Source organism: Zootoca vivipara, chromosome 10 (genome assembly GCF_963506605.1).
Source record: "Zootoca vivipara chromosome 10, rZooViv1.1, whole genome shotgun sequence".
Classification (NCBI taxonomy): Eukaryota; Metazoa; Chordata; class Lepidosauria; order Squamata; family Lacertidae; genus Zootoca; species Zootoca vivipara.
The window spans coordinates 22,530,837-22,558,039 of record NC_083285.1 but is presented as its reverse complement, the minus strand read 5'-3'; the positions used below and the strand labels follow the sequence as shown (position 1 = coordinate 22,558,039).

Below are 27,203 nucleotides of genomic sequence, written 5' to 3'. Positions count from 1 at the left end.
TTGTTATCTCACCATAAAGAAGTGGAGAGTTATCTCTATTTCACATGGTATAGGTAAGACAATGATCCAGGGATTTCTCCCTTCATAGTATATGTACCTTTTAATTCCCAACTCCCAATGCTTGTCTCATTGAATTTTCAGAGTCTCAATGATTCCATCAAGGAACTTCTCAGACATCTTTATCCTGTTTTCAAACTCAGGTTCCCAAGGTGGGGATATAGCAAAAGTAGAAGGAGCATGAAACCCAAACCCCCCATTCATCCCTGGTCACTGAAATAATGAACCAGACCGAGTCAGTCTTCAGTCAGTTTTGCCAAGGGATGAATAATGCTGTTCTGCAAGATGGAAGGGCCTTAAGAGAAGTGAGTAATATTGATATGGGATTGTTGAACTGTGTATTAATAAGACCCTGGAAATATAATGCAAGTCTGGCTTTTTTGTGTCAACTATGAAATCTCCAAGGTCGCTTGAGATGCTTAAAAGAGCGCTAAAGTAAGTTGAGTAACAGAGAAGGGAATGAGCCAAATGGAACTGGTCTCTCAACAGAGCAGATGGAGCAGCTCTGCAATCCCATCTCTTCCTTCTGCATCTATATACTTTTCCAGCATACTTAAGTCTCGAGCTTACACTGTCTCTGCAGATTCTTTGGGGAGTATGCCTCACCAGTAAGCCAAAGAGGAAGAAACAATTTATTAAGGATTAAAGACTTCCTGGCTGCAGAAATCTCAGCAGCTGGCAGCACACCCTTCAGTAAGTTACAGCTACTGTAACTACCGGTAATTTAGCATCTTCTCTGTTTACCGGTTGCGTATTTCTAAACCCTTGCTGGAAAATGACATTTTGATTAAAGCACTGTTTTCTTCACAAAATAAGATGCTTCAGTTTATTAGGAGGATGTTTAAGCTCCCTCAAAAATGATGGGTCCTCTAATTTTTGACTAATGTAAAACCAGCTTTTCTTTTCACCCTAAGCACAGGTTTGTCTTGTTCTAGGCTTTCATCCAATCTCAGAACCTACTTTCATACTTCATAGTTTCTACAAGCAAGAGGGGAGCCCCAGCTCAAGAACAGCTCTGCTGGATCAGGCAAATATCCATCTCACCCAGCACTAGTTCTCACACTGGCTAACCTGATGCCTCTAGGAAGCCCACAAGTGTGAGTTCAACATCAGAGCAAGAAGGCAACCCCAGAAGTAGAGAAACTCAATAAACAATAGCAAGTGTGATGGTAGAAAACCAGCAGCAGTCTGGAGCTATCCACTGTATTGTTCAGAATGGCACATGCATACTACTGTCTCCTGGATGGAAGTTGTGGGTGTGTGCTTGGTGCACACATCCAGGGGGACATGATAGCCACCTGATAGCTTGGTGCCATTCTAGAGGCCAGAACACCATTAGGGAAAACACATGTTTCAGAAACATTTGGGGAAAGTTGCCATGCACAGGTGTTTATATGCTAGTGCAAGAAGCCTCTGAACCAAGATGAGTGAGTTGGAGTGCTTGGTGCTCTTAAAAGATAACATAGATACAGTGGGCATGAAGAAAATTTGGTTGAGCATGGTTATATCTGGACAAAATCTCTATAGAAAGGGCATGAAAAAGCATACTGCATGTTGAAAAGGATGTTGATTTGAAATAACTAGAAATATGAAAAGGAGAAGCCCACCCCCAGATTCACTGTGGTTTATGTTTAGTAAATTGATATTTAATAAATCACTTCAAGAAGTCCGGAAATGATTTACAATCATAGACTAAGGAAATGTATGTTCTGATCACAACAAAGAGGTAAATTTTCTAGATACTCTAAGGGGCAATGCTCTATAACAGTTGGTCATGCTATCAACCAGAGGACAGACAACCCTGGACCTAAAATTAAATGGTTTCCAGAAACTGGTGCAATAGTGTTGCTGAACCAAATGACCATAGTGTTATGAAACATAAATCATAAGTGAACAATTGCCAAGGTAATTCAACAGAGTGACAATTGACATAAAAAAAGAAGCTTCTGCAAAATGAGGGGATTGGTAAGCAGGAAGTTGAAAGGCAAAGTCAAGAGGGTCAAATCTCTTCAAAAACCACAATAATGGTTCAGCTTGAATGTTCAGGAAAGGTACCACCACCAAGACCAAGACAATGCCAGCATGATAAATGAGCAGAGTCAAGTAAGCTATTAGAGACAATAAGGCTTCTTTCAGAAAATGGAAGTATTGTCCAAATGAGGGGAACAAAAATGAACACAACGGTGGAAAAAGAAATACAAGGAAACAATAAGGAATGGGGGGGGAAAGAAATGGAAAAAAAGGAAACATGTTTCTTGAAAGCAACAACACTTATTAAAAGAGTAGGAGCGGGAAATCAGCTAAGGTTGTATCCAACAAAGCTGTCCCCATTAGTGCAAGGACTTAGAACAACAGGGCTCCCCTCACCTGTGCTCCCCAAATCTGTTTTGGAGTAGATTTGGGAAATGCATGGGGAATGAGGCGAGAGAAGAGGGAGAGGAAGTCCTGCTGCACAGGCAGAGGTCCTTCCTGGAAAGTGGCCAATATAACAATTTTGAAAAGGCACCTAGGGTTAGGGCCATAGCTCAGTGGCAGAGCATCTGGTTTGCATGCAGAAGGTCTCAGTTTTAATCCCTGGCAGAGCTGGGAGAGACTTCTGCTTGAAACCCTGGAAGGCTATGGGCAGTCAGTGTAGAGTCAGACAATGCTAAGCCAAATGGATCAATGGCCTATCCCAGCATAAGGGACCCAAATGTAAGGGTCACATTAAAATGAAGACTTTCACTCCAAGAGCTGCCCTTTTGTATATAATGATAATATTTGGTTTCACAGATGGTTGGTGTGGTTGCTGCCCCATCGTTTCAGATTAACTGAATGTCAGCGTGTCATAATTAGACTTCACCAGTTTTCCCCTGCATAATAGTGGAAGTCATAATTTAGTTTTGTTATGGGTTCATCCGCCTCCTCATATTACTATTGTATACTTTGCTGAGCAAACATCACTGTTGCTTTTTTTTTTTTGCTCAGGAAGTAAGGGGAGAGATTTATTTATCGCATCATCATATTTTCAGCAGATAGCTACCCAATCAAGATGCAGGCAATACAACAGATGTGCCGGCATATGTTCCGAGGAACATTCATCTAGCCATCAGAATACACAACTGCATTTTGAAAATTGCCACAGTTGCTGCAGTTCCACGCATCTGAGCATTTGTTAGCTAAAACTCTGTGAAAACTATTTTGGCATGTTAATTAAAGTCAAGTTGCAGAGCAGAGCGCTTGCATGCTAGACATCTGTTGGAAATCTGCTTATTTGCCTGAATTGCAGTTTAGGGCACTTGCATATGCCAAATGCTGATAGAACACCAGGCTAATGACCATTTCAATCTTTACTGCCTCTATGCAGAGGTCACTGAAAAATGTTTTCTATGTGGTAGAGGTCGGTGTGGCAGTTCATATGATTTTTATAGCACTTGTCAGGCTACGTAACTGTTCAGGGCTAGCAGGAACCACTGTGGCACTGAATGGCCATGAATGAAGGAGAAGGAGTTGGAGGTGGAGAAAATAGCAGACAGTAACTGATGTGGCGGTGCAGACACCAAGGAATGGTATCTCCAGGACATGCAGTTTATCTAGTGATACCTGTGATGCAAGAATCTCCCCTTATTTTTATGCCCAAACACCTGGAGTAAACCTCCCACTCACAATTCAATTGCTATGTGATCCCATGTTTACTGGAATTCACATGTCATAAAATTGGCTCCCTCTTGAACCAATTCAAAAGCCTCTTTTACGGCAGACTGAAAATATGTCTTTGAAATATGATGTGCATTTCTGAAACATTTCTTGAACAGTTGCGTGTTATGTAGAGAATACATGATGATGTGATGCATTAGCATCCATATAAACCCACAAAAGTGGATGATTTATATCAGTTCATTCACAAAAGGAGAGAAAATTGCAGGAACCTTCTGCATGGGAAAAAAACAAATGAATAAAAGGTAGCATAGCCATGCCAAACAACAAGCTCACTTTTCTTCATTTCCTTAGGGGTGGGGTGGGAGCCATAATGTGTGACATTAATGCATAAATTTTATTTATCTTTCAAGTGAAATGAGGAGTAGGCCTGTACTTGTTTTATGAAACAAAATGAAAATCACCAGCTTGATGTATTCCCTACTCTATTGTTAACACCAACAGGATGATTAGCGATAACATTGATAGATTTACCTATGTCAGTTTTGTGTCCTTTTTGCCTCCTCCCTAGTGATACTCCTGAGTTAGGGACACAATTGAAGTCCATAAATTGGGATATTCATTACCAGTGACAGCTACAGATGATGGCAATCTCATCTGCTCTGAATGCCAGCCTTTCCCCCCTAAATGATGAGCACTTCTAAATAGACGTAAAGATTAAGAATAAACAAGCATGACAGAAACTGACTTGATATCCTGATTCACCTCAGTGATCCACTTATGTCTAGATTAGATAACAGCAACAACAAAATATAAGGAAGTGTGATTTAGAGGTTAGAATAACTGAGATGATATTGGCTTGCCATCCCATTTGCTAACTTCCTCTATGACCTTAGACAGATAGTTTAACCAAGTTTGTCCATTTCTGGCCCACTTAAGGCATGACTAATAATTCACAAGTGCATTACAGCATGGCATTGCCCTCTCTTAGTGTTTGTTAAATGCATTTGCCTTAAAAAATGGGGGACAGATAAAGCTTTATTACAGTACAGTACCAAGAATAATGAATACGTGTATTTATAGTCCCAATCAAGGTAATCCAATGAGCTGCTTCGCTGGCAAAGCAGTCCATACCAACAGGCGCAAGGCCCTGAGAGCTGTTGTGAGCTGATGTTTTCCCCTATGAGAAACATTGGTAGCCAGAGTACTGATGCATTGACATCAGTGATCCCTATAATTCTACCCTGCCACAATGGGAATATTTCCTCTTCCATTACAAACCAACAGGACATGCCCTTCCATGCACAAGATGACCTCTTCTATTTGTGAAATAAGACACACCAAAGCAGTTTTTGGGTGAAGCAGAGGGGAATGCAGGGGGAAGGAGGAATTTACTAAAATTGCATCACCCCATTTCACACATGGGAACATCCCACTGATGTGGCTTTGCTTATCCATTGGATTCAACCCACTGTGTTTTCACCAGACAGCCCAATTCCCACACTCTCCCTGTACTCTCTATATAGATCCATTTGTCCTCTATACAGTGGTATCTCGGATTACAGACGCTTCAGGTTACAGACGCTTTAGGTTACAGACTCCGCTAAAACCCAGAAGTAGTACCTCGGGTTAAGAACTTTGCTTCAGGATGAGAACAAAAATTGGGTGGCGGCGGCGCGGCGGCAGCGGGAGGCTCCATTAGCTAAAGTAACAGTTTCAGGTTAAGAATAGACCTCCAGAACGAATTAAGTTCTTAACCTGAGGTACCACTGTACTAGTCTTCTGTCCCTTCAAATGTTCCAGATATAATTGCAATGGAAAATTACAACCCTCTTCATGATTTTGACTGTTCTAGGCTATAACAAATATATCTTTTATTAGGACTGTGGTTAGAGAGCACAATATTTCTTCAAGGCCTTTATTTTAAATTATTTCTCGTGGCTGCTGAATTTGGAATCTGACTTTTACTTGCTCAGGGCTCCTTCTGATTTATATCAAGTTTTGGGCAGGGGAGGGGGGAATGACCTCAGCTGGATATAAAGGAAGGGACTGAAATTTTAACGACTACAAGCACAAAAGTTTTCTGCAGTGATCTACTGTACAGTTGTGATATTCAGGACTGCAGCCAAACAGAGCAATCCTATAGTTAGGATCAAAGGCAGAGCTGGAGAGTTTGTTTATCACTGGAAACTTCATTGAAAATATAATTCAAAGTCTTAAAGGTGAGCAACAGACGTTCTTTCCCAAGGTGCAACCACACAGGCAATCAATGGATTCAAGGTACAGGAAAGGAGAGTCCAGCTAAATATCAGGAAGAACTTTCTGACAGGTTCTGACAGGAGCGTAGCGAGACGCCACGGCAGCCAGGGCGGCAAATTGCCATGCACCTGGGGGGTGTGACGACGCTACGTAACGATGCATACGTTGCTATGTAACGATGCATGCGTCATTACGTGGCGGGGTATTGCTGCCCCCCCGCGCCTCCAAAGCCACCCACCACGCCTCCAGGCCAGCTGCAAAACTCCAGGTAGAAAGCCCGCTCAGTGCGGATGCTGCACATGCATGTTACATGGCGGGGTATCGCCGCCCTCCCGTGCCTCCAAAGCCGCCCGCTGCTCCTCCAGGCCAGCTACAAAACTCCAGATAGAAAGAGTTTTGTAGCTGGAGGTGTGCGGCAGAGGCGAGGGGTGGGGGTGTGGCCCCGGATGACACCCTCTCCAGGGTGGTGCCCGGGGCGTACCGCCCCCTGCTTGCTCCGCCCTTGGGTTCTGAACTTTCTGCATAGCCCCATGCTATATCATGCTACAGAGTAGTTACAACTCAGCACTGCACATTTTAAAATAACAGATGAGGAATAGACACCATGGCACACAGCAACTGGCATTGCCAAGAGTCTGTTCCTACGATGGCTATCAGCTTCCTTGTCCTTAAAATAGTTGAGTTGTGTAAAGCATGATCCCAAAGTGTGTGACAGGGGCTCTGAGCCTTATGCGTGACACCCTGATGCACAAAAAAAATCCAGAGACAAAATTGTCAATGGCAAAAATTGCCAAAGTTAAATTCTGAGCAGTATTCAGGGGAAAGGTCATGTTAGGTGCAAAAGGTCAAACACATGAGGATAAATTTACCAAAAGAAGTTCATCTTTGCAGCAAGAAAGTTCAATGGGGTGGGGAGTCCCAATAGTTCATTAAAACTTAGTTTCAGATTTAAGAACTAAGATTCAAATGTGGCCCAATAATAAATATGGTAAAAAAAATGGAGTAAGTTCTTTCAGCAAGAAATTAGTGTGTGTGGTGTAGAAATGCATAGCTTTTAAGCATGCACGAAACATAGCCACACTAACAAAACTAATAGTAATATTTGCAAAGGGTTGGCTAGAGGCTATCAGAGCTCTGAAGGGAGCTGTTACAGGCTATCAGTTTAGTAATCCTTGTGTTTAAAAAGTCCCTAAATATGGCTTTACAAGATAGACAAATCTGTTTTGGTCTAGTGGGCAAATAAGCCATGTGTTGAAAAGACTCTAAATATGCATTCACAAGATAGACAGATCTGTTACAGTCTATTGGGTCCATCATTGGCTTTTTGAAAGGCCCTAAATAGTTACATAGAACATATTCTTGCTAGACCACCAACAAAAAATGAAGGGGAATTCGGGAGGGGTTGAATCTGGAAATATCTAATTTTGCAGTTAACTCCGCTGTCACGAATACCTTATTTGAATGAGACGATTTGCCTGTTTCATGTGATACATTTGCGAGTAGGTCTGGGTTGTTCTGGAAGTCTCCCTTGCACCCCATTATTCTGTTCTAACCTGCATTAAATCTCTAATCAGAAAGTGAAACCTGAGACCACAGGGAGGGCATGTCTGCATGAGATGTTCCCTGCGCCCCGACAAAAGTATATAGTCTTCAGAACATTCATTGGCCATGAGCCACGTAGCATCTAATTTCACTATGCCCCAAACCTCTGACTTTTTTGCATCGCTGCTAAGATAGTTGCATGCCGAGGTACCAAGACATCCCCCCAATAACTCACACCTCACACAATATTTTAAGTTTAAGGTTTTTGGCATTAATTTGGCCGCAACTTTATTTAAATACAACTGAGTGTGAGTGGTTGCTTAGGCATTGGTTCTTGCCATCTGTCCCCTGCCCTGGGCAGATCTGACTCACACTAGCCTAGTAGGGGAGTCAGTAGGTAAGCACCCTTACGGGGAGAGATCAGGGCAGGGGCTACGCCCTTGACCTCATCCCTCAGATGCTCCCCGAGGCTCATGCGTGGCCCTGGCCCCTACCAGGGATACCCAGACTACATGTATAGCCCCAGGATTCCTTTAAAGGAATACCCCTAAAGGCAGCAGCAACCATGAGGGGCAGGCCCAACCAAAATCCGTACCCCTCAACCATCCAATTTGAACCAATGCCTAACCGACAACCTTACAAGTTGTGACTTATTGCAGCATAGTAGGCAAAAACCACCTGGCACCAGCCAATCAGCCAAGTGGCAAAATTCCTACCAGACCCCTGATCCAAAAACAGGCAACCCCATGACAGGCGCAGCAAGGTCAATGCAAGAACACCTAAAATTAGAGGAGGGTGGGCGGGAGATTTGTTGCGAGCAGCAAAAGTGGAACTGAAAGCTGCTCTCTAAGCATATATAGGGTAAGGCTGTCAATCAATCACTTGCTACAAGCAAATTTCCCCAGCAACAGCACACCCACCAACCACACATGTGGCCATCCAAACTGACCCGCCTCTCCCACCCTGGGATGTCTTGTTAACCCTTCCGCAACCCATGCTCTCCTTTATGGGAGAACCTGCTCTCTGATCACTGGAAGGCCTTAGAATGCAGGCAAGAATTCAGGTGCAGGACTCTCCACTATGTCATATCACTCAGACTCTTTCCCGTATTTCCATCTGGAACAGTCGTAGACGTGAGTTTGATCTGGTTTTACCACTGATCTCAACAGACTTTTGATCAGGCTCATAGTGGATAACACCGTGGTGACTCATACTGCAGTATGTGTGCAAAGCTGTGCGAATAAAATGTTGCCTCCTTATTATCATAACCGATATTATTTTTTAACACATTGTGATCCGAAAACCCAAGTAGAGTGGCTTTGTTCCGTCCTATGCCACAGGAATTGCCTTTCCTATCTGAATCTGACAGAATGGAGACGGTCCTCTTCTTCGGGAACATATCTTTTTCCTCATTGCAAACCAGACAGCTCCTTTCCTATTTAAATTTCATGTGAAACATGCTCTATTTTAGTCACTCTGTGGGTTTGCCTTGAGCTACTGAATCATAGCTGACAGAAAATTAATGACTAGGAGAGTGCGATTAGTAGATATTACGACTACTGAACACCTACCTGCTCATTTACCACTGTCATAATACTTATACTGGCTATTATTACCAATTAATAATAGTCAGGAAGAGGACATGATTCTATGGTGCTAATCTCCTTATATATACACATACAACCAGACTGCATTTTTAGTATTTGTAACATTCCCATCACACAAGTAACTCTATTACACATACGCTTTCACCCAACCACTTACTCAGTAAACAAACTACAGTAGTATGTTATTAACCAGGAATTTAGTAGCTTTTTCTTGATCTTCGCAAGGCTAGGTTGGGGTGGTGGTGGAATCATTTTCTTACCAATCCCTCAATGATTTATTCAAACAGTGCAAATGAATTTTATCCTGGGTAAGCTTGGTGAGCCAACATTATTTCATTTTCCTTTGTCCTGTGGGAAGAATTGCAAACTTCCCTAGCCTTGTCTTAATAACAGGGTAAGAGGGTGCCATTAAAGATCCCCATTTGCCTTTTTGTCAAAGCTTCAGCTACTCTGTCCAAATATCAAGCAAGGTTTCATTACATGTCCTGAAGGCAGACCAAATATAATAAAGACAAACAGGGTTTTTTGTGTGGCCATTTTTTAACCCCAAGTGCTATTGAATGGAAGCTATCTAATGAAAAAAAAATTCTGTTTGCAACTTAAAACCCATACAGAGCCTGAACATAATATATTCCTAAAAGGGTACACTTGGTCTTTTGACACTATGCTAAACTAAAGGTAAACATCTAATGGCTGTCAAATAAAGAGAACCTTTAGATTCTGAAATGAAAATCTAACAAAGGACCAACATTTCTAAAGGTGTTCTATTATTTGGGGAAATGATACATCACAGTTTTTCAATAGCCTCTCAACAGATGTAATAAATACACAATAGATAAGATACTCATGGCACCACATACAATTTGTTCTTATTGTACTCCATTCGGCAATCATAATGTAAAAGAAATAGACAAAGAACCTCTCATTTTACAGCACGGGCCTTGATCTGCAAAGTCCAGGTTCCACAATCCTACAAGATCAAGCTAGGGAATGCTAGGGAAACAGCAGAATGTTTCTGCCTTTCCTCCCTTTGAAAATGAGCAATTAGACCTCTCTAATGCACTCATAGGAAAGGACGCAGCATAAAACTAGCACAGCTTAACAATTTGACATGAGAACCATGTGGCGCGTTTAATCAGCCTTGTGAACCCACAATCTGATGCCCATCAATGTTCTGCTTTCATTCATACTGTTCCAGACCCAGGGGCATATCTGACTGAGACATTGTACAGGTGTGACGGAGGCCAGAGTGAGCTTTGCTATTTTATTTTAAATTATGTCTTTCGAAGGCATTCAACTGCAGCTGTGCAAATGCTATACTGTAAAGGGGATGGGGTGGGGAGCTGTGCCAATGGTCTTACCTCGTACTCAAAGTCCTCGGTTCTATCTACATCCGCAGGCAGACTGGAAAGGTATTCATTACCTTCGTAAAATTCATGTTCAACTGGATGAAGAGAATGGCAGCTATGTGGAACAACATAGAACAAAAAGAGCAGGTTAGGCACTTAAAACCAGATTTTTAAAATTTTTGAAGTCCTCAAAAAAAAAACCCAGCTCTGTAGCTTAAAAAATAATAATTGTAGAGCATGTTATTTAGAAGGGCCTGAGATTTGAAATAGACCCATGAAGATCTTCAGGCTGTCCAAACCCCTTAAAATAGGCTGGACAGAAATAATACAGAGATATTCAAACAGTTTGGACAAATCTTGGATCGAATGCATTCGAAACAGAATTATTGGAACATCAGAGACACCCATAAAATTCTGGGCATTCAGGGAGGCAGATCTGGCTTGAGATCAGCATTTCTGCCTTGAAAACAAAGATGCAACATAACAGAACAGAAATCCCAGAAGTCACTGATACAGCACGGTACCTGAGAACGGAGATTTGCCTGAATGCACAAGGGGTTAAAAGCAGTAGAAGCACATGGCCACACAGATAAGATTCACCCTGGTGCCCCCATGCATGAGGCTCCCTCTCAGACCTTTGCACATTGATGAGACAGGGTTCTTGATCAAGCAGAATCTTCCAACCACCTCTAGTGCCTTTCGAAGCTTTGCAAGAAACCCTACACACATTCGGATGCTCAAGCTTAGGCCAAAAACTTGAACAGGACTAAAGCCTGCATTGTAGGGAATGTTTTGCTTTTCTCAGTAGAATAGTTCCAAACTCATGTGCAGAACCTAGAAACACACAGGTCTGCATAAGAGCAGCCCTGCTAGATCAATTCAAAGGCTCACCAGTTCTAACAACCTGTTCTCCACGCTGGCTAAGAAGATGCTTTGGTGCATGAGGCAAGAGCCTCTTCTGTGTCCTAATGCAACTATATTCAGCCCCGCCACACACTACATTTGAAAAACCTATCCTCCATAAATTAAAGCATCACATAAAGCATTACAAAATGTCAAAATAAAACATTGCAGTTGAAGATGGGGGCTGCAGCTCCCTGTCCATGGATCCCCTAGTTTACTGAAATCAATGAACTTCAGAACAGCCAGCTTCTGCCTAGGAGTTCCAGTATTGTTTGGGTAGTGATCATTTGTTGCATTGGTTCCCGGTGCTGCAGAAACAAATCCTACGTCATACCTGTCAGAAAGCAGGAAGGGGCAGATATCCGGTACTGGAGGTGTGGTTGGTCTTAGCTTGGCCAGGGCCATAATGTGCTCGAACGTAATATCTGTCTGCGTGCAAGCATCCATGAGCCGAACATCCTGTGAGCTCCCAGGTGTTTTTATGAGAGGTGCTCTCCGCAGGACCTGCACTACAATGGGCTCTTTTGCATTCCGAAAAGCCTCCACTGCCTCTTCATGAGTGGCTTTAGACAGATCCTTTCCATTGACCTAAGACAAAACAAACATCACCCAGCTTGGCATTAAAGAAAAGATTATGGGAAGCAGAACATTGTGATTTATCTAATCTTTTATCAGCATTTATATAATCTTTAACCATAACTCTTCTGTGACGCCAAAGCAAGACGGAAGAGAAGTGTTAGATAGCAAACAAAATCCTGTTATAGCTTTTCCATAATATATAGAGCGACTCCCAAATATTATTCTTCTGGATATAGAAAGAAGCAGAGATAATAAAAGGTACATGTTTGTTGCATCCTTAAAAAAAACCCATCTAGGATAAAAGAATGTAAGAGAAATAGATGATCCCCCTTGCCTTGTATTAGTGATTTACAGTTAAAGGGTGGAAATGAGCATTGCATGAGTTGACATCAGCTCAGGCAACAGGATTTCATCTTCTTCTCTAACTCCTTGCAGCCCCCATGCCCCATGCTCTAGAGCAGGCACCTCAAACTTCGGCCCTCCAGATGTTTTGGACTACAATTCCCATCATTCCTGACCACTGGTCCTGTTAGCTAGGGATCATGGGAGTTGTAGGCCAAAACATCTGGAGGGCCGAAGTTTGGGGATGCCTGCTCTAGAGGGTCCCCTCCAGGGGCTCCAGGGAGAATATAGGAAATGTACATACAGTGTTACAATACAATCCAGGATAACAGATATACATACTTGGGTATATAAGAAGCAAGCTAAGAAATACACTCTTAGTGGACAATGTAATGTAGCATTGTTACATTAATGTTTAACCGGAAGCAAAATAAATAAAATAAATATAGTAATCAATCCCTTTTATGAAAGTAAACCAAAACCAAAAGAGCACAGCAGCAGAATGTAGAACCAACTACCATACTAGGTTGAAAAAGCTGGTGCAAGGAAGAAATCTAACCTGCTAATGACTACACAAGAAGTATTTCACTTCACAATTAAATTTATTCTCCCTCAACGTTTCTTTTTTACCTCAAAGTGTGTGTGTGTGTGTGTGTGTGTGTGTGTGTGTGGAGATCCCATGACCTTTAGAATGCTTCCATCCTCATATGATTTCCTTGGAGGATGTAAAGCACTGAGGACACAACCCTCTTCTTTTAATCATCCTTTGAAGTTCATCAACACTGTTAGTTATTCTGGCTAAAGGTCATCCATTTTAGAAATCCTGTCAATTTTGGTAAAAAAAGATATACACAGTATATAATGGCAGTTAACATCTCCTCAGTGAATATTAAAAATAAAAAATATATTATTATTATTATTATTATTATTATTATTATGCATGTGGATTATTATTATTATTATTATTATTATTATTATTATTATTATTATTATTATGCATGTGGATTATTATTATTATTATGCATACACTTTTTTGCTCCTAGTATGAAAAGTGTCTTTTTTACCTGGTAGCAAATCACATCACAATGTGTTCCCATTAAGAGTTACCTTTGGGAAAAGGGAAAGCATCTGCACATGCCTCAGATCCCCTGTGTCTCTTACACTGACTTTCTCAAGCTTTTGGTGTGTGCTCTACTGAACACAAAAACATTCACTGGAAAAGAAAAGTGCCAATCTGCCCGGTTTCTGTGCTCAAAGCAGGTGGGGCAGGCTGCACAGCCCAGTATGGCGCCAGTAGAAATATCGGATTGCCTGGACCATGTGCTTTGGACATCAGATGTGCTGATGTAACACTGGTCTTAGGCATCTAGCATTTTGAAGGGATTCCTATATCAGGGCCCCTGAGGCACCAGTTGCCCATATTAGTATAGGACAGGTAGAAAGGGGCACAGCAAAAGGAGAAAGGACTTTTAAAGTAAGCAGCCTGGCAAATGGATAAAACCTCTTAGTGGTAGTTGCAAAATGCAGAATCCTGCAGTTAGTTACTTGCTGCAGATGATTGCCCTCATCCAGTGAAACCATGCTGATCTCTAGTCATATACGCGTCTAGGTTGTCCAGCTTAAAAATCAATATGTTGGCTCTCCAACTTATGAATTCATAGCACCGGCAACACAATTGGTGTATCCAGTGCTCTCTTTTTTCAGCCATGGCACGTCAGAATGCTGTTCCGGCACCTCTCAGGTGCGCAACATTGCAGGCTGGTGCTCCACCCCATTTGCTTCTTGCTTTTATGTACTTCCGAGAAGCCCAAAGTGAACATTTCAAGTCAAAATGGAAGCTGGCCAGTGTGTGAAAGTCTATACTTCTTCTTTTTAGATCTGTGACTCCACCGAGCTCCTAGCTGCTCCTAGCTGTGATTGGTCAAGCTATGGTGTGGGGCCAATTCATATTTCCTTTTCTTCAATTTGTCTCCCGTGTAGCGGTAGCGGGCTTTAAGCTTTCCAGCCAGGCCCCTACTACTACATTTGCACACATCTGCACAAGGTCCATTCCAAGCTGCCCTAGCCATCCACCTGAATCTAAAAGAACAAGGGAGGTGGGGACACATTTATTTGACCTGCACCAGAACCAAAGACGACTGCCAAACCAGCTAGAGAGACAGCTTGTTGTAGTTTTTAGAACCTCCACCTGTTGTCAAACCAGCATCTGTTCAGGGCTGCCCCGAGTTGCCCAGCAACTTACCGTAACAACTTCATGATGGGTTCTGGCAACTATTTTTCTTGGGAAAAAAGCACTGGGTGTATCACTCAAAAAATGTACAGAGAGGCCTTTAATGCTGCCTGGAGGCCTGCCCTTTGTCCCAAGACTGGGCTGCTCTTTCTCCCATTTAGGGCTTCACTGAAAACATTGCCTATGATTACCTTTCTGAGCTAGGGATTCATCATCTCTCCAAGACTGCTTCTCAGAGCATAAGAAACTGCCCTTGAAGAATTCACACATTTAGAAATGGAGTTTGAAGATTTTAAGTAAAAATAATTTAAGATACTAAAAAGTAAGACAGTCCCTGCCCACAGGCTTACAATCAAATAGACATGATATGAAATGAAAAAAAAGGAATGGAGAAGGAAGAGGAAAGCAAGCACCTATTCATTCTCTGGCCAATGGATGGGGCTAGGTTGGTCTCTCCCTTGCTAAGATTTACTGCAGACTATTTACAGTTTTCAGGTGTGTTTTGGTTAAAAAAAACACCCTTGTTTCTAGAATGCTTTCACATCCCCCCCCATAGAATCCAGGAGGCAGATGATATATATGATGTTAAAGCTTTAAGCCAGGTCAATGCCTGGACAGGTGGCTGCTTAGAAAGCGCAAGTACGTCACCTTGAATTCCATAGGTAGAATGCAGGATATAACTGTAATCAATTAATAAACAGCATAAAAATATTGGCTTCTGCAGTTGTTCTCTTTGGTCTCAACAAAAGAGGTTGGGATACATTTGTTGGAGCAGATGGGCTAATTAATCCATAAGCAACTTGTGAATGTTAAGTAAAGAGCATATCTCCCCACATAGATACCATATTACTGCCTTGTTTAATAAAGCTTCTGTTTAATGAACACTCTTCGCCTTTTGGATAAACTGTGAAATCTGGGCCACTTGTCAAAAACTTCCCCAGAGTGGCTGGTGGCCGCTGCTTGGAAAGGAGCCATCCCCCTTTGATTATCTCTCTAAACCCAGCCACGTGCATAAATTTATCAATATCAGAAAACAAGAAAACAGGGGGTTCTTTTTGTCTTTGATGCACACACATGCACATACTAGCTCTAGCAACCAACTGGCACTGGCCCACTGCCATTCCCAAAGGCAGTCAAACCATATCTTTGGCAAGCACACAAGCAAATTTGTGAAATGAAGCACAGGGAAGGAAGAGGAGTTATAAATAGATGATATAAAGGGCAGGAAGTAAAATGACTATCCAGTGCTGTCCTAATGATAAATTGCGGTTCCAATGTCAAACCCATAACAACCTCAACAAATTTGTGTTGGTTTCTGTCTTGTTTTTAGACTGCAAGAGGCCCACTCTTCTTGGTGTTTTGCTGTGTTGAGTTTTGCTCAGTGTTGCCAAAAGCAAACTGTCTCTTTAAGAAAAGTGCTTCCTCATTTGCTATTGTATATTACAGGTACTTGCATACTGTTTTATTAGTGCAAGGCCATGGTAGTTGTAAAAATAAAACATAAACTACAATAAATATGAAAGCAGCCGCAACAGAAGCAAGTAAAAGAACAAATACAGCTTCAGGATTTGTTTGTTTGTTTGTTTAAAAACACCCTAAAAGATGACATTAAGAAACCTGGGCAAACAAATAAACCTTGCTGCCCCAAAGCTAACAAATCACAGTTAGCCAAACCTCACTGGAAAAATTCCACGACAGGGACACATGTTAGTGTACACTCCACTGTGAGAATCTATCTAGCCAGTACTACACATGCTGACACACAACAAGCAACTATCTTATACTTGGAATAAATCAGTTTGACTTGAAGATTGTCTTCAACCTGAAGAGTTGTGGCCATAGCTCAGTGATGTAGCCATAAGGTCCTTGTTTCAATGGCTTGCTGGTCAGCAGAGACAATAGTTATCTAGAAGAACCAATGGTAATCCTCACATTTCCTAGGCCTCCAGTTCAATCCATAAGAGTTAAGCAGAAGAGAGCAATTATAATAAAAAAGGGAATCTGCTGACAACACTTACAAGAATATGTATATGACCAAGCATCATGGTGCTTCCAAGCAACTAAAGTGTTGCCTGAGAGAAAGTTTTCATTACCTGTGAAATTTACCACAAAGGGAACAGTAGACCCTCCAAGTGTATCTATTTTCCAGGGACAGTCCTGGATTTTCAGAAGCCATCCCAGTTTCTGATTGGATCCCAGAAGGTCCTGCTTTTCCTTAGGAGATGTTGGAGGGTATGGAGTTATGCAACACACGAACCAAGGAGATAAGTAACTTTTATATATGTTGGAAGCAACCCAGTCAGATCAGCGGGGTATTATTATTATTATTATTATTATTATTATTATTATTATTATTATTATTATTATTTTATTGAATAGGAGGTCCCTATTTTCATTGGATAAATGCTGGAGGGTATGGAACAGCATGATATTCAGGAGTGCCTATCCAGACTGGAGAAAACATGTAAAGTATGCAAATCACCTGGCTCCATCACTCTTCCTATTTATATACATGCATACATCTTTCTGTAGGGTTTCCCCATTTTTTCAAACACATGTTTCCAAGTTCGCTAGCTTATCAAACCAGATGTCCTGTCAAAACAGCCACAGTTCAAGAATTCTGGTTGTATCAGACTGTGTTGGGCGCACTGCCATGCTGCCACCAAACAAAATGGGGTGTTGGGAAACTGGAATAAATGTAGAATCTGCATATATCACATCCGGATGATAATCCACATTTCTAGGCTTTCCCAGATGGTGGTTTAATGAGCCCAGAGTGTATTTAATATGCAAATTGCAAGTTATATTGACCAACTGATTTTTAATTACTGTAATTCTGCCTTATGGTGATATGAATTCAGCTAGCTCTAATACACATAAAATATACGGATTTATCATTTAGCATAATTAGAATTTCTCAGTCAATTATTACAAACTTAAAAATGCTTTATTTTGCTTGGCAATTTACTGGCCCACATATTACGTAGCCATTGTGAAATATGTTGTATATGGTGGTGTTTTCATAGGTAAGGGAGAAGATGGTTGAATTTGGACGACTATTTCCATGTAAGCTTCCACTTTCCTTGCTTTACATTAAACATCCTATTTCAGTTTCATTCATAAGAAAAACAATGATTTCCTTGGTGAATGACCAAACTGCTGGCTGCTTTAAATGCTACATTAGATCAAATTAGACATGTTCAACTTACCTATAATAAATGTCATCTTATGTGTTATTTATAGGACCCAACACTTCCTCAGAAACATCTTTCTTTAAAAAAATGGAGGAGGGAAAGAGAAGGGGGGAACCCACAAGCTGAACAGCAAGGACTATATAAGCCAAAAATGAATGGGCAACTTATCACTGTCATCACAATTCATCTTGTACCAGTGCTTGAAACTCCAGGTCTTCTCTGAGCTGAGCAGTTTAAAAAGATAGATGGTTGCCTTCTGGCTAATTGTGGGAGTTCTTTCATTACTATAAAAAGTCTTTTTATATCTCAAGTGACTTTATAAGCAGTGAATAATGAGACTTAAAAGTCTTTTAAAAAAAAGAGTCCGCTGATCAAATGCTAGAGTAACTTATGGGCATGGTGACCTTTTTACTCATTGAGTTACTTCAAACTGCTGCTGTTGGCACATTATTAAAATTATCCATTTATGGAGTGCAGTAAGGTATGAGGCAGCTCCCCCCCCCCATTCTTTCTTGAGAGTTATATCCACTTCAGGAAACAGCTCAAAAGAAAACCTGATGTAGCTACCTACAGCCACGCACCACCCATTTTGCTGACATGAAACAACACAGAAAAAACTCAGACATCTCCTAACAGCTGGGCAAGATCACTTGGCACCAAGACTAGCTTAGTCTGCCAGCTCTGGCAGTCTAATCCTAAGAGGTAGCACTTTACTAGCCGTGGGCATATCCACGCCTAGTGATACTCTGTCATGTTCAGCAAGGCTCCTGGAGCAGTAGATACATCTGTCACGGCTGTCACTGTTCCCCCTGGCCGTGTCAGGATCAGGAAAGCGCCAGGAAAATCTATTCCAACATACAAAGCAACACAAAAAATATCTACAAGGGAATCTAATGCAACTCTGCTATAGCCTCATAGCGAAGCGCCCAAGTGTTATCGAGTCTACATGTGTCCCTGATCACATTGACATGTGTGTAAACATGTTATCGCCAGAAAGACATGATATTTTGAAATATTGAGCATGCCACAGAGGAGTTCCACTGTGCTTTAATTGGTAGATGAGATTAGCGAAAGACCGTTGAATTCCCATCTGGGTACAGAAGAAATTCATTTATTATTACACACACTGCCAAGAAGGGACAGGAGAATAAAAATAGTTGTGAAGCTTGAATCACTAGAATGTCTGAAGGAAATAAAATTGTTAGAGGAAACAACACACAGGGACAGATTTCCTCAATCCCATGCTGAATGAATTGACAGTTTATACTTTGCTGGGTTCTAAGATAGAGGTTCACAGAGGTGGCACATATTCCTGTTGTCAAATAAGAAATGGGGAGGGGTAATAGGGGTCTAATAGGCTGCCATGGAGGTCTCAATGCGACAGGATAATGCAAATGGCAGGGGTTTGGGCTATGTGGGCGGGGGGGGGGGATGCAAGATCTTGGAAACGGAACAGACAATGAGAAACAGAAGAGCTGAAATGCTTCTAATTTCCTATTCCCAGGAGAGGAGAGAATTTTTGAAGTTTCACAATGACCTGAGATTCTGGGGTCACAAGCTGCATAACGAGGCTCTATAAGTAGCTATGCATGAGTCTCTGAATGCAAGCTGCAGTCTACCTTTCAATATTTGTATTCGCCTCTTCATCCAGGGAATCCCGTCTAGAGAGGAACTGGATTCAATTCCCTTGAAATATAGTTCAACTCTGCAAACTTTGTTCAAAGGTAGACAAATTCCCTTAAGGGGGAACATGTGGCTTCATGCCTCTGAAAGGTGTCTGACTGGCCGAAAGAAAACAACAGACATGGAGGAGAGGCAAGGCAATGAGGTAGACAAAGTGAGGAAGGGCGATAGCTATATAGTTGGAGCAATCTATCCTAGGAATTATTATTAAAAAAATAACTTCATTTATCAATCACTTCCCATGAGGCAACCGAAAGCAATTTACAATACAGCAATATGTAAATTCCAAGTACTAAATTCTACCTATTATTACTGATGTATAAAAATTGGTTTAGATTCCATGATAATAGAGCAAAGTGGTCCCTTGGGACATCCAATAAGTTCTACTCTGAGGAGACCTATTGAAATTATGCCCATTCATTTCAAGGGATCTACACTGCATTTGTCTAACTTTGGATACAATGAAGTTGAGACAGAGGCTAAAGGTGGGAGAAGATTTCATAACAAATTATTGGTATGCTAAACAACCAGAGTTTGGGTGCGTTAAGTTTCCCACCAGGTGGACAGGTGGCCTTTGGGAGTAACCATGAGGGTTGTGAGCCAATCTAGATAGGTATCCTAAGTGTGCTTGGTCTTGACTGCAGACCTGTTCCCACCAGAGCAAATTACTTTTCAAAACTGAAGAACCGTACTCCTGTTGGCAGGGGGCACTTGGAAAAATCTAGAGTTCTTGCTCTTTTCCATCTATAAAGACAATAATCATTATAATAATTTATAATTTTCCCAGCCGCTCTGGGCAGCTCCCAACCGAATATTAAAAACACAATACAGCATTGGTTTGTCTCCTGTTAATGAGAATAGCTGATGTATCCCGATGTTTGCTTCTTCTGTCATGCTTAAATAAAGAGCTCGTGTTCTACACTATCACCTGCAGAATGAAGTTAAAGAAAACAAGGAATTAAGGGGTATGATAAGAATTCCAGTCAGATTGAGCCTTGGGGTGACATGAGATGTGAGATAGAAATTACCTAGTTGAAATTCCAGCTGGGATATGACTACCTTTTATTTCAAGAGGAATAGCTGAACTAAGAGCAAAAATTACAGATGATCTTGTAGCAAGTTAAGAATTAATATATTATATGATAAGTTTCATAGTATCTTTAATATGGGCATACAAATAATGGCTAGACTAACAGGATTGTCATAAATTATACTGAGATAAAATGCATGTGAAGTGCTTTGGGCACTTAGAAAAAGTATGATATAGATATGTCATATTCTAATGGTCCATGGCTGATTTTTTTTTAATGCAGACCCAATTCACATACTGTACTGACATGTGAAACATATGAGCTGATGCTGAAACCAACCCAACATCAATCAATAGTTCGTCAGAATGCTGCCTAATGTGGACAGACCAGTAGCATAGTAAATGTAGCTTGAATTACCTTGAAGAAATCATACAACCATTTTACCAAATGCTGAACTCTGAAAGTATCTGTATAACCCATGCTTCCTATACGCTGATCTGATCATGTGTCCTGGTCCTTAAAAACTTAGTGGGGATAGGCATTTGGCTAAATACCAAGTAATCATCACCTAGGTCATATCACTTCCTAGTTATTATTATGACTAATTGTATCAGAATCACTGTTTACAGAGTTTTAAAAGGCTGCAATCTTATACAGTACACACTTTGCTGGGGAGGAAGCCTCGCCACAATTCAATTTGTGTAGGTGCATGTACTGTGTATGATTGTGCCGTTAAGCCTCATTTCCAAATGTTGACTAGCAGGATGTATAACCTCATTACTGTGCCCTCACTAGTTATGTTTCTCTTTTTCCTCAATTGTTTTCTTGCTGTGCCCAAGTTTGTTCCTTCCTTGTCTCACCTCTCCATTAGTAAAGACCTCTTTTATTCGTCTTTCTGTGTCCTTTGCATGCCCTTTTCTCTGATTGATTCCATCTAGCTTCTGGACTCCAAAGAAGCTGCCATTAAAGTAGTGTCTTGTGAGCTTTTTTAACAGTTGAAAGAGCTGGGGGGGTTGGGAAATAAATATTCTGTGGGTGACTGTTCCAGATAGAAAATGCCTTCATAATGTTGTCAGCACAGCCAGCAGTATATTGTAAAGGGGAAATGAGCTGGTGGGGTGGCCTACCGATAGCCATGTATTTCCTATGATTTCTGTTCCAATGCAGCACTTACTGAAGTGATGATTCAATACAGGTTAGGTCTCTGGAGATACTTTATGGTAGCTAAAACTCTACTGCAGTTCAAGTCCAATAATCTCTCATGAAATATTATTAACTCTCACTCCAATCAGATTATTACAGTGTGGTAACTGTACATACACCATATGTGCCTGCAGAGAGGCCTTCCCTGATGCCTAAGGGTTCTCCTCTCGTCATCAAAATTAGGCTTGAAATAAGTACTTCATTATAGCTAATCATTGCAGAGTGCCCGGGGGAGGGGGGGGAGTATGCACTTGACTTCTCCAATTTGCGAATTTGCCCATGACCCCAAAAATCCAGCGACCCATGCATAATTTCAATAATCTCCATTATAATCATGTAGAACAAAATTCTGATTCCCAATAACTTCGTATGAAGAGATCAAAAGGCACAAGATTCAGAATAAGCCACTAAAGAGTTAGTTAGGAGAGGATTAGGCCCATTCTACTGCTGAAACTAAACTGAAAACTATGGAGAGACCTGGTCTGAATAGAGAGATTGGATTCTTGTCTCATTACATATGCTAAAGATATTTTTGGTCATCTGCATACAATCCCTTGCTTTCTCCTGACTAATGACTAATCACAGTCATTAACAGTTGTCAACAGGTTTACCATACCCATCACCCATCTACCACTACCCTTCTGAGAAAAACCACACCCCACCCTCCTAGTATATATAAGGGTCTGGTGACTTCTGTTTCAGTGTATCTGAAGAAGTGTGCATGCACACGAAAGCTTATACGGTACCCAGAACCAACTTAGTTGGTCTCTAAGCTGCTACTGGACAATTTTTATTTATTTACCGGTATTTATTTATTTATTTATTTATTATTATTTACTGTGTCAGACCAGCATAGCTACCTACCTGAATCTTTTTTAAATCAATTCAGCAAAACATATACCGAAGTACTACGGTGATTTGCTCACAGTAGACTTTATACGATTTGGCCATGTTTTACCAATAAGTATAAATTATTCGGGAGCAATAATCATTTGCCCACATCAATGCTAGACTATGGCTACCAAGTTTGGGGCCTGCTGGCAAGTCATACCAGGTAAAATGCCAAAGTAAGAGATGCCAGAGACTGGCTGGCTGGAGGATAAGAAGAGGGACTGTAAGGAGGAGACTGTAGAAAGAAGAATCCAAGGTCAATATAAGGCTTTGAGGATGAATCTGAATGCTGCATGGCTCTCTCCTATTGTGTATGCTGGAATACTGCCCATAAGTTTTATTATACATACATATTGGACACTTAAAAAAAAATAAAAAAAAATTGCCATTTTTTAAATTTCATCCAAGTTGCTTTGAGGGTAAAACACACACAAACTCACAACCCACTAGCTCCACTTCCCTTGTGTATCATGTTCTGATTGTGAAGAATAGTTGTGGGAAACATGCTTCCACCAATCAGATGCACCTTCCCTGAACAATCAGCTGCTCAGTGGACAATGTAATTTTGAATTCGCAGCACAGAGAAGGGCAATCGAAAAACAGAGGCTCCTATAAGAAGAGAAATGTCTCGTGGTTTGAAATGGCACTGCAAAATCTAAGCAAATACTCTGCACCTGAGGAGAAGGAGAAGTCTATAAATCATTCTCGACAATCAATTCTGCTATTTGATTTTGCCCTGACACTTGTTGGGCTTAGTCACTGACATGGAACTGCTGTAAAAAGGCCAGGCCACCAGGGAAATCTGGCATCCTCAACATCTGAAAGTGTACTAGATGACCTCCTGCCTTCATCCCTCTTAGTACTATTTTTCATCCTTAGCATAATAATATGCTGTCTTCCTTCCCGGCAGGATCTTCTCTTTTCATCATTGTTGCAAAAGCGGAAAATGCAAGGTGGAAACAATAGCTAGAAACCTGGTTCGTACATCTGGGTTGTATTATAATAAAATGTTGGAGAGGGGTCATTGCTCCTTGGGTGAAGCACCATACTTTATATAAGAAGGTCCCAGGCTCATTTTCCAGCATCTTCAGGTAGCAGGGCACTTCCTGGAGTGCCACTGCTGGTTATATTAGACACTCTTAGGCTAGATGGATCAATAAACAGTCTACAGAAAGCAGCTTTATTTGTACACAGTACACACTATCCCAAGTGTGTCTTTTGTTATTGCAAAAAGCCCTAGAATTGAGAGCGTAGTTAGGCAGAGATAGTGAGCTAATAACAAAACTTTCCCCCCCAGATCAAACACACACAATGCAAATACATTAACCAGCAGGGGCTCCTGTCTCATTACAATAGCCTGTAACTTCCTGCTGGTTAATGTATTGTATTGCAAGTGTTTGAAGTGAAATTGAGGTGTTGGTCCTCTAAGTGCCTAGAAAAAGTCTGAAAAACCATAAGAATATGAATATTTACTTCTAAAGACTCCCATGGATGTTTCTATGAGAAATGTATCAAGTCTATTTTCGTGCAGAACATGAATCAATGCCTTTTATTCTGCTTTAAAAGAATTTACTTCAAACACATAGTTAATTTTCATTGTAGCTGATATAGCTTTACAAGTTAGTTTCCTTATTACATGGTTACTGAAGAAGATTCCTAAATAATTTTCAGACATACAGCACTCATCAAAAATGACAACATGCTATGTGAAAGTACCACTTGACTATGCGTGTGTGAGCTTCAAGGAAAAAAAAAGCCTTTAGTATGTTTATTAATGATTCAAAAGTGAAGCGTCTTTGTCGACTCTGCAGAGCTACTGCCTTTCAAAATGTCTTACAAAAAAATAAACGGTAATTTAAATTTCATCAGTTCATGCTTCCTGGCAGGTCCCTGCTTATAGACTTTCTCAAGGCCCAATGACATGGGGTTTGGTGTCTATGTTCCAAAATATATTTAGTACTGTAGAACAGCAGCGGCCAATTGATGGTCAAAGGGGCTGCAATCAGACTCACTTTGATTTTTCCTAAGTGCTGTCCTATAACTGCAAGATACTCTCATTTCCCAGCAAAGTACTTGCAAAGTAAGAAGCAATGCCACACAACACAATCACAAAAAAATATCGAAATGGGAGACACATGCTGAGAAAGTTCATGTGCTTCTTTTTCTTATCAACATAATTCTTCTTTGTCTCACAGAGAGCCTCTCATATCATAAGCCAATGGACACCTGCAAGGTGGAAAGCTGCATTATGTCCCCCTTCTGCACAGCTATTAACCAAGCCAGTGTTGTGGCTGGAAGAATAATACAGGCATACCTTGGTTCTCGAACGGAATCCATTCCAGAGGTCTGCTTGACTTCCAAAAATGTTCAAAAACCAAGGTGTGGCTTCTGTTTGGCTGCAGGAGCTTCATGCACTCAATCGGAAGCTGTGGAAACCCCATCAGATGTTCAGCTTCCCAAAAAAGTTCGCAAACTGGAAAAATCATTTCCATGTATGCGGCATTCGGGAGCCAAAATGTTCGAGTCGCAAGGCATTGGAAACCAAGGTACGACTGTACATGAGCCAAGTATGCACTGTTTTTGATCGACTGTTGCCTGTCTTTTTGACAAATGGCAGGTTGCTCCAGAGACACAGAAGTCTCTGGGGTGATCTCCCACTTCCCAATAGGAAGGGCGCCTAGCCTGTGAGATAAGAAACGATGCAACTCTCATCTAAACAGCTTCACTTTTGCAAATTATGAACTTTGGGGAGATGGATAGGCCAGGGAGAATCTGTTCCTCCATTTTGTTATCCCTGCTCTAGAAGTAAGGCAGCACCTGTTCTATGCATCAAATGGATGGTCAAGACCAGAGCTGTAAAAACAAGGTTCAGTCCTGTTCTTTACACATGCAACTTATGTCACCTTTAAATAAAACCTTACAGTATTTTAATTTCATTTCATTTATTGCTTACGTTCATCTTCTTCCCAAGGGAAGTGCCATCAACTAAACCAATTAATTAATTCAATAAAGTCCCTCCAGACTTAATGTGCCCACACCATGTCTCCATACTTGGCCTTCTTTGCGCCACCCAGCCTTCCCTTAGAGCCGGCCCTGCTGGGCAACCACTGCCATCATTCCTGACCCTTGGCAATGGTAGCCGGTGTACTGATGGGACTTGTGGTACAAAACATCTGGAAAGCACCAGGGGATGAGGAAGGGTGGTCTAAAGGTTTGCTTATGGGTACACTTAATATACACAGGTGTATGTTAACAACAATTTATACTGAAGAGCACATATAACCTTTTAAAAAATATCTTGTAAGAACCATAGCAATGCTATAAACTTAGGACAAAGGGCCACTTCATTTTTGAAATAAAGATGTTTGTGGCTCTAGCATGTACTTTTAAAAGTATTTACATTTTGTTTATAAGAATAGATATTTGGTGTGTTGAACGAAAGGTTGTTTTTCAGAGACAAAAAAAAATATGGGCCTTAATCCAGGTGGAGGACTGGGCCAAATGGAACAAAACATTTTTAATGCAAGTTTCCCATGGTTTTTGGCACACAGCGTTACTGTAGATTTAAAGAAAATGCAGGCCAAGTTGCAATTATTGCTTTAGGAGCTTCAAAGAGGATATGTGATCAAGCTCTTCCCACAGTCAAACATTTTAGATGGTAGGTAGCCTGTTTCTGATTAAATCTATACACACACAAGTTTACAAACACTGATCGAATGTTTTCTTGGGAAATCAACCCTGTTCTAAGGTCTGCACCGGAATGAAAAACAACACTACAGGCAATCTCCTATCATGCACTTATTGCAGCAGAAATAGTGTTCAGGGCATAATCATAAATCAGTACCGATTCCTGGCTGACTCTACATCAAAGCTATATCTACTATCTGCACAAATACTTGCAAGGAAGTGTAGGAGATAGAGAAGTAAAGCAAAGGAGGTGACAAACAATGTTGTCTCATAATGTAAATAGCAATATGAGACAAAGTCAGGGGCCCAAGGATTCAGGTTAACATCTCTTCTGCACCAGACCCTGACAAATCAGCATTGATCTTACCAGATGTTGCTGCAGCCCATTCTTCAGAGCTACCAGATGATTATTCTGGAATATAGAATAAGAGGAGAAGCATATGGAGTTTCTTCTCACATCCACAGAAGTATTAAGGAGTTGTGATGGGCACTTTCCAGCTACCCTGGGCCCTATGTTATTGGTTCCCGGGCGGGAGTTGATCGCAGTGTGGATTTGCCAAGTGTGCCTTCCTCTTAGCACGTTTCTCCCTTGTGTTCTGAGTTCGAGTGTCTTCAAAGTCCACCACACCTTTGGTAAAGGCTGTTCTCCAACTGGAGCGCTCGCAGGCCACTGTTTCCCAGTTGTCAGTGTTTATGCTACATTTTTTAATAGATTTGCCTTGAAACAGTCTTTAAACCTCTTTTGTTGACCACCAATATTACGCTCTCCATTTTTAAGTTCAAAATAGAGTAGTTGCTTTGGAAGACGATAATCAGGCATCCGCACAATATGACCAGTCCAACAAAGTTGATGTTGAACAATCATTGCTTTAACACTGGTGATGCTGAGGACAGAACCACAAGTTTTATATGGAAATATGTGGGTGTGACAAAAGTCTAATGGCTGCTTTTGCTATGTACCATCCCTAGACAGACTGCTTTTCCTAGGCAGCTTCAGTTGGGATGGAACA

At 41.1% G+C, this 27,203-nt stretch overlaps 1 protein-coding gene across 1 annotated transcript in view; it reads right to left on the bottom strand.

The window, feature by feature from the left end:
• PDZRN4 (PDZ domain containing ring finger 4) overlaps nucleotides 1-27,203 on the bottom strand; it is a 212,845-nt gene that overhangs the window by 27,392 nt on the left and 158,250 nt on the right. Inside the window, exons 4-5 of the mRNA XM_060279601.1 lie at nucleotides 11,688-11,941; nucleotides 10,463-10,565 (exon numbers count right to left, since the gene is read on the bottom strand). Coding sequence (XP_060135584.1) covers nucleotides 10,463-10,565; nucleotides 11,688-11,941 — 357 coding nt within the window. The remainder of the gene's footprint in view (nucleotides 1-10,462; nucleotides 10,566-11,687; nucleotides 11,942-27,203) is intronic.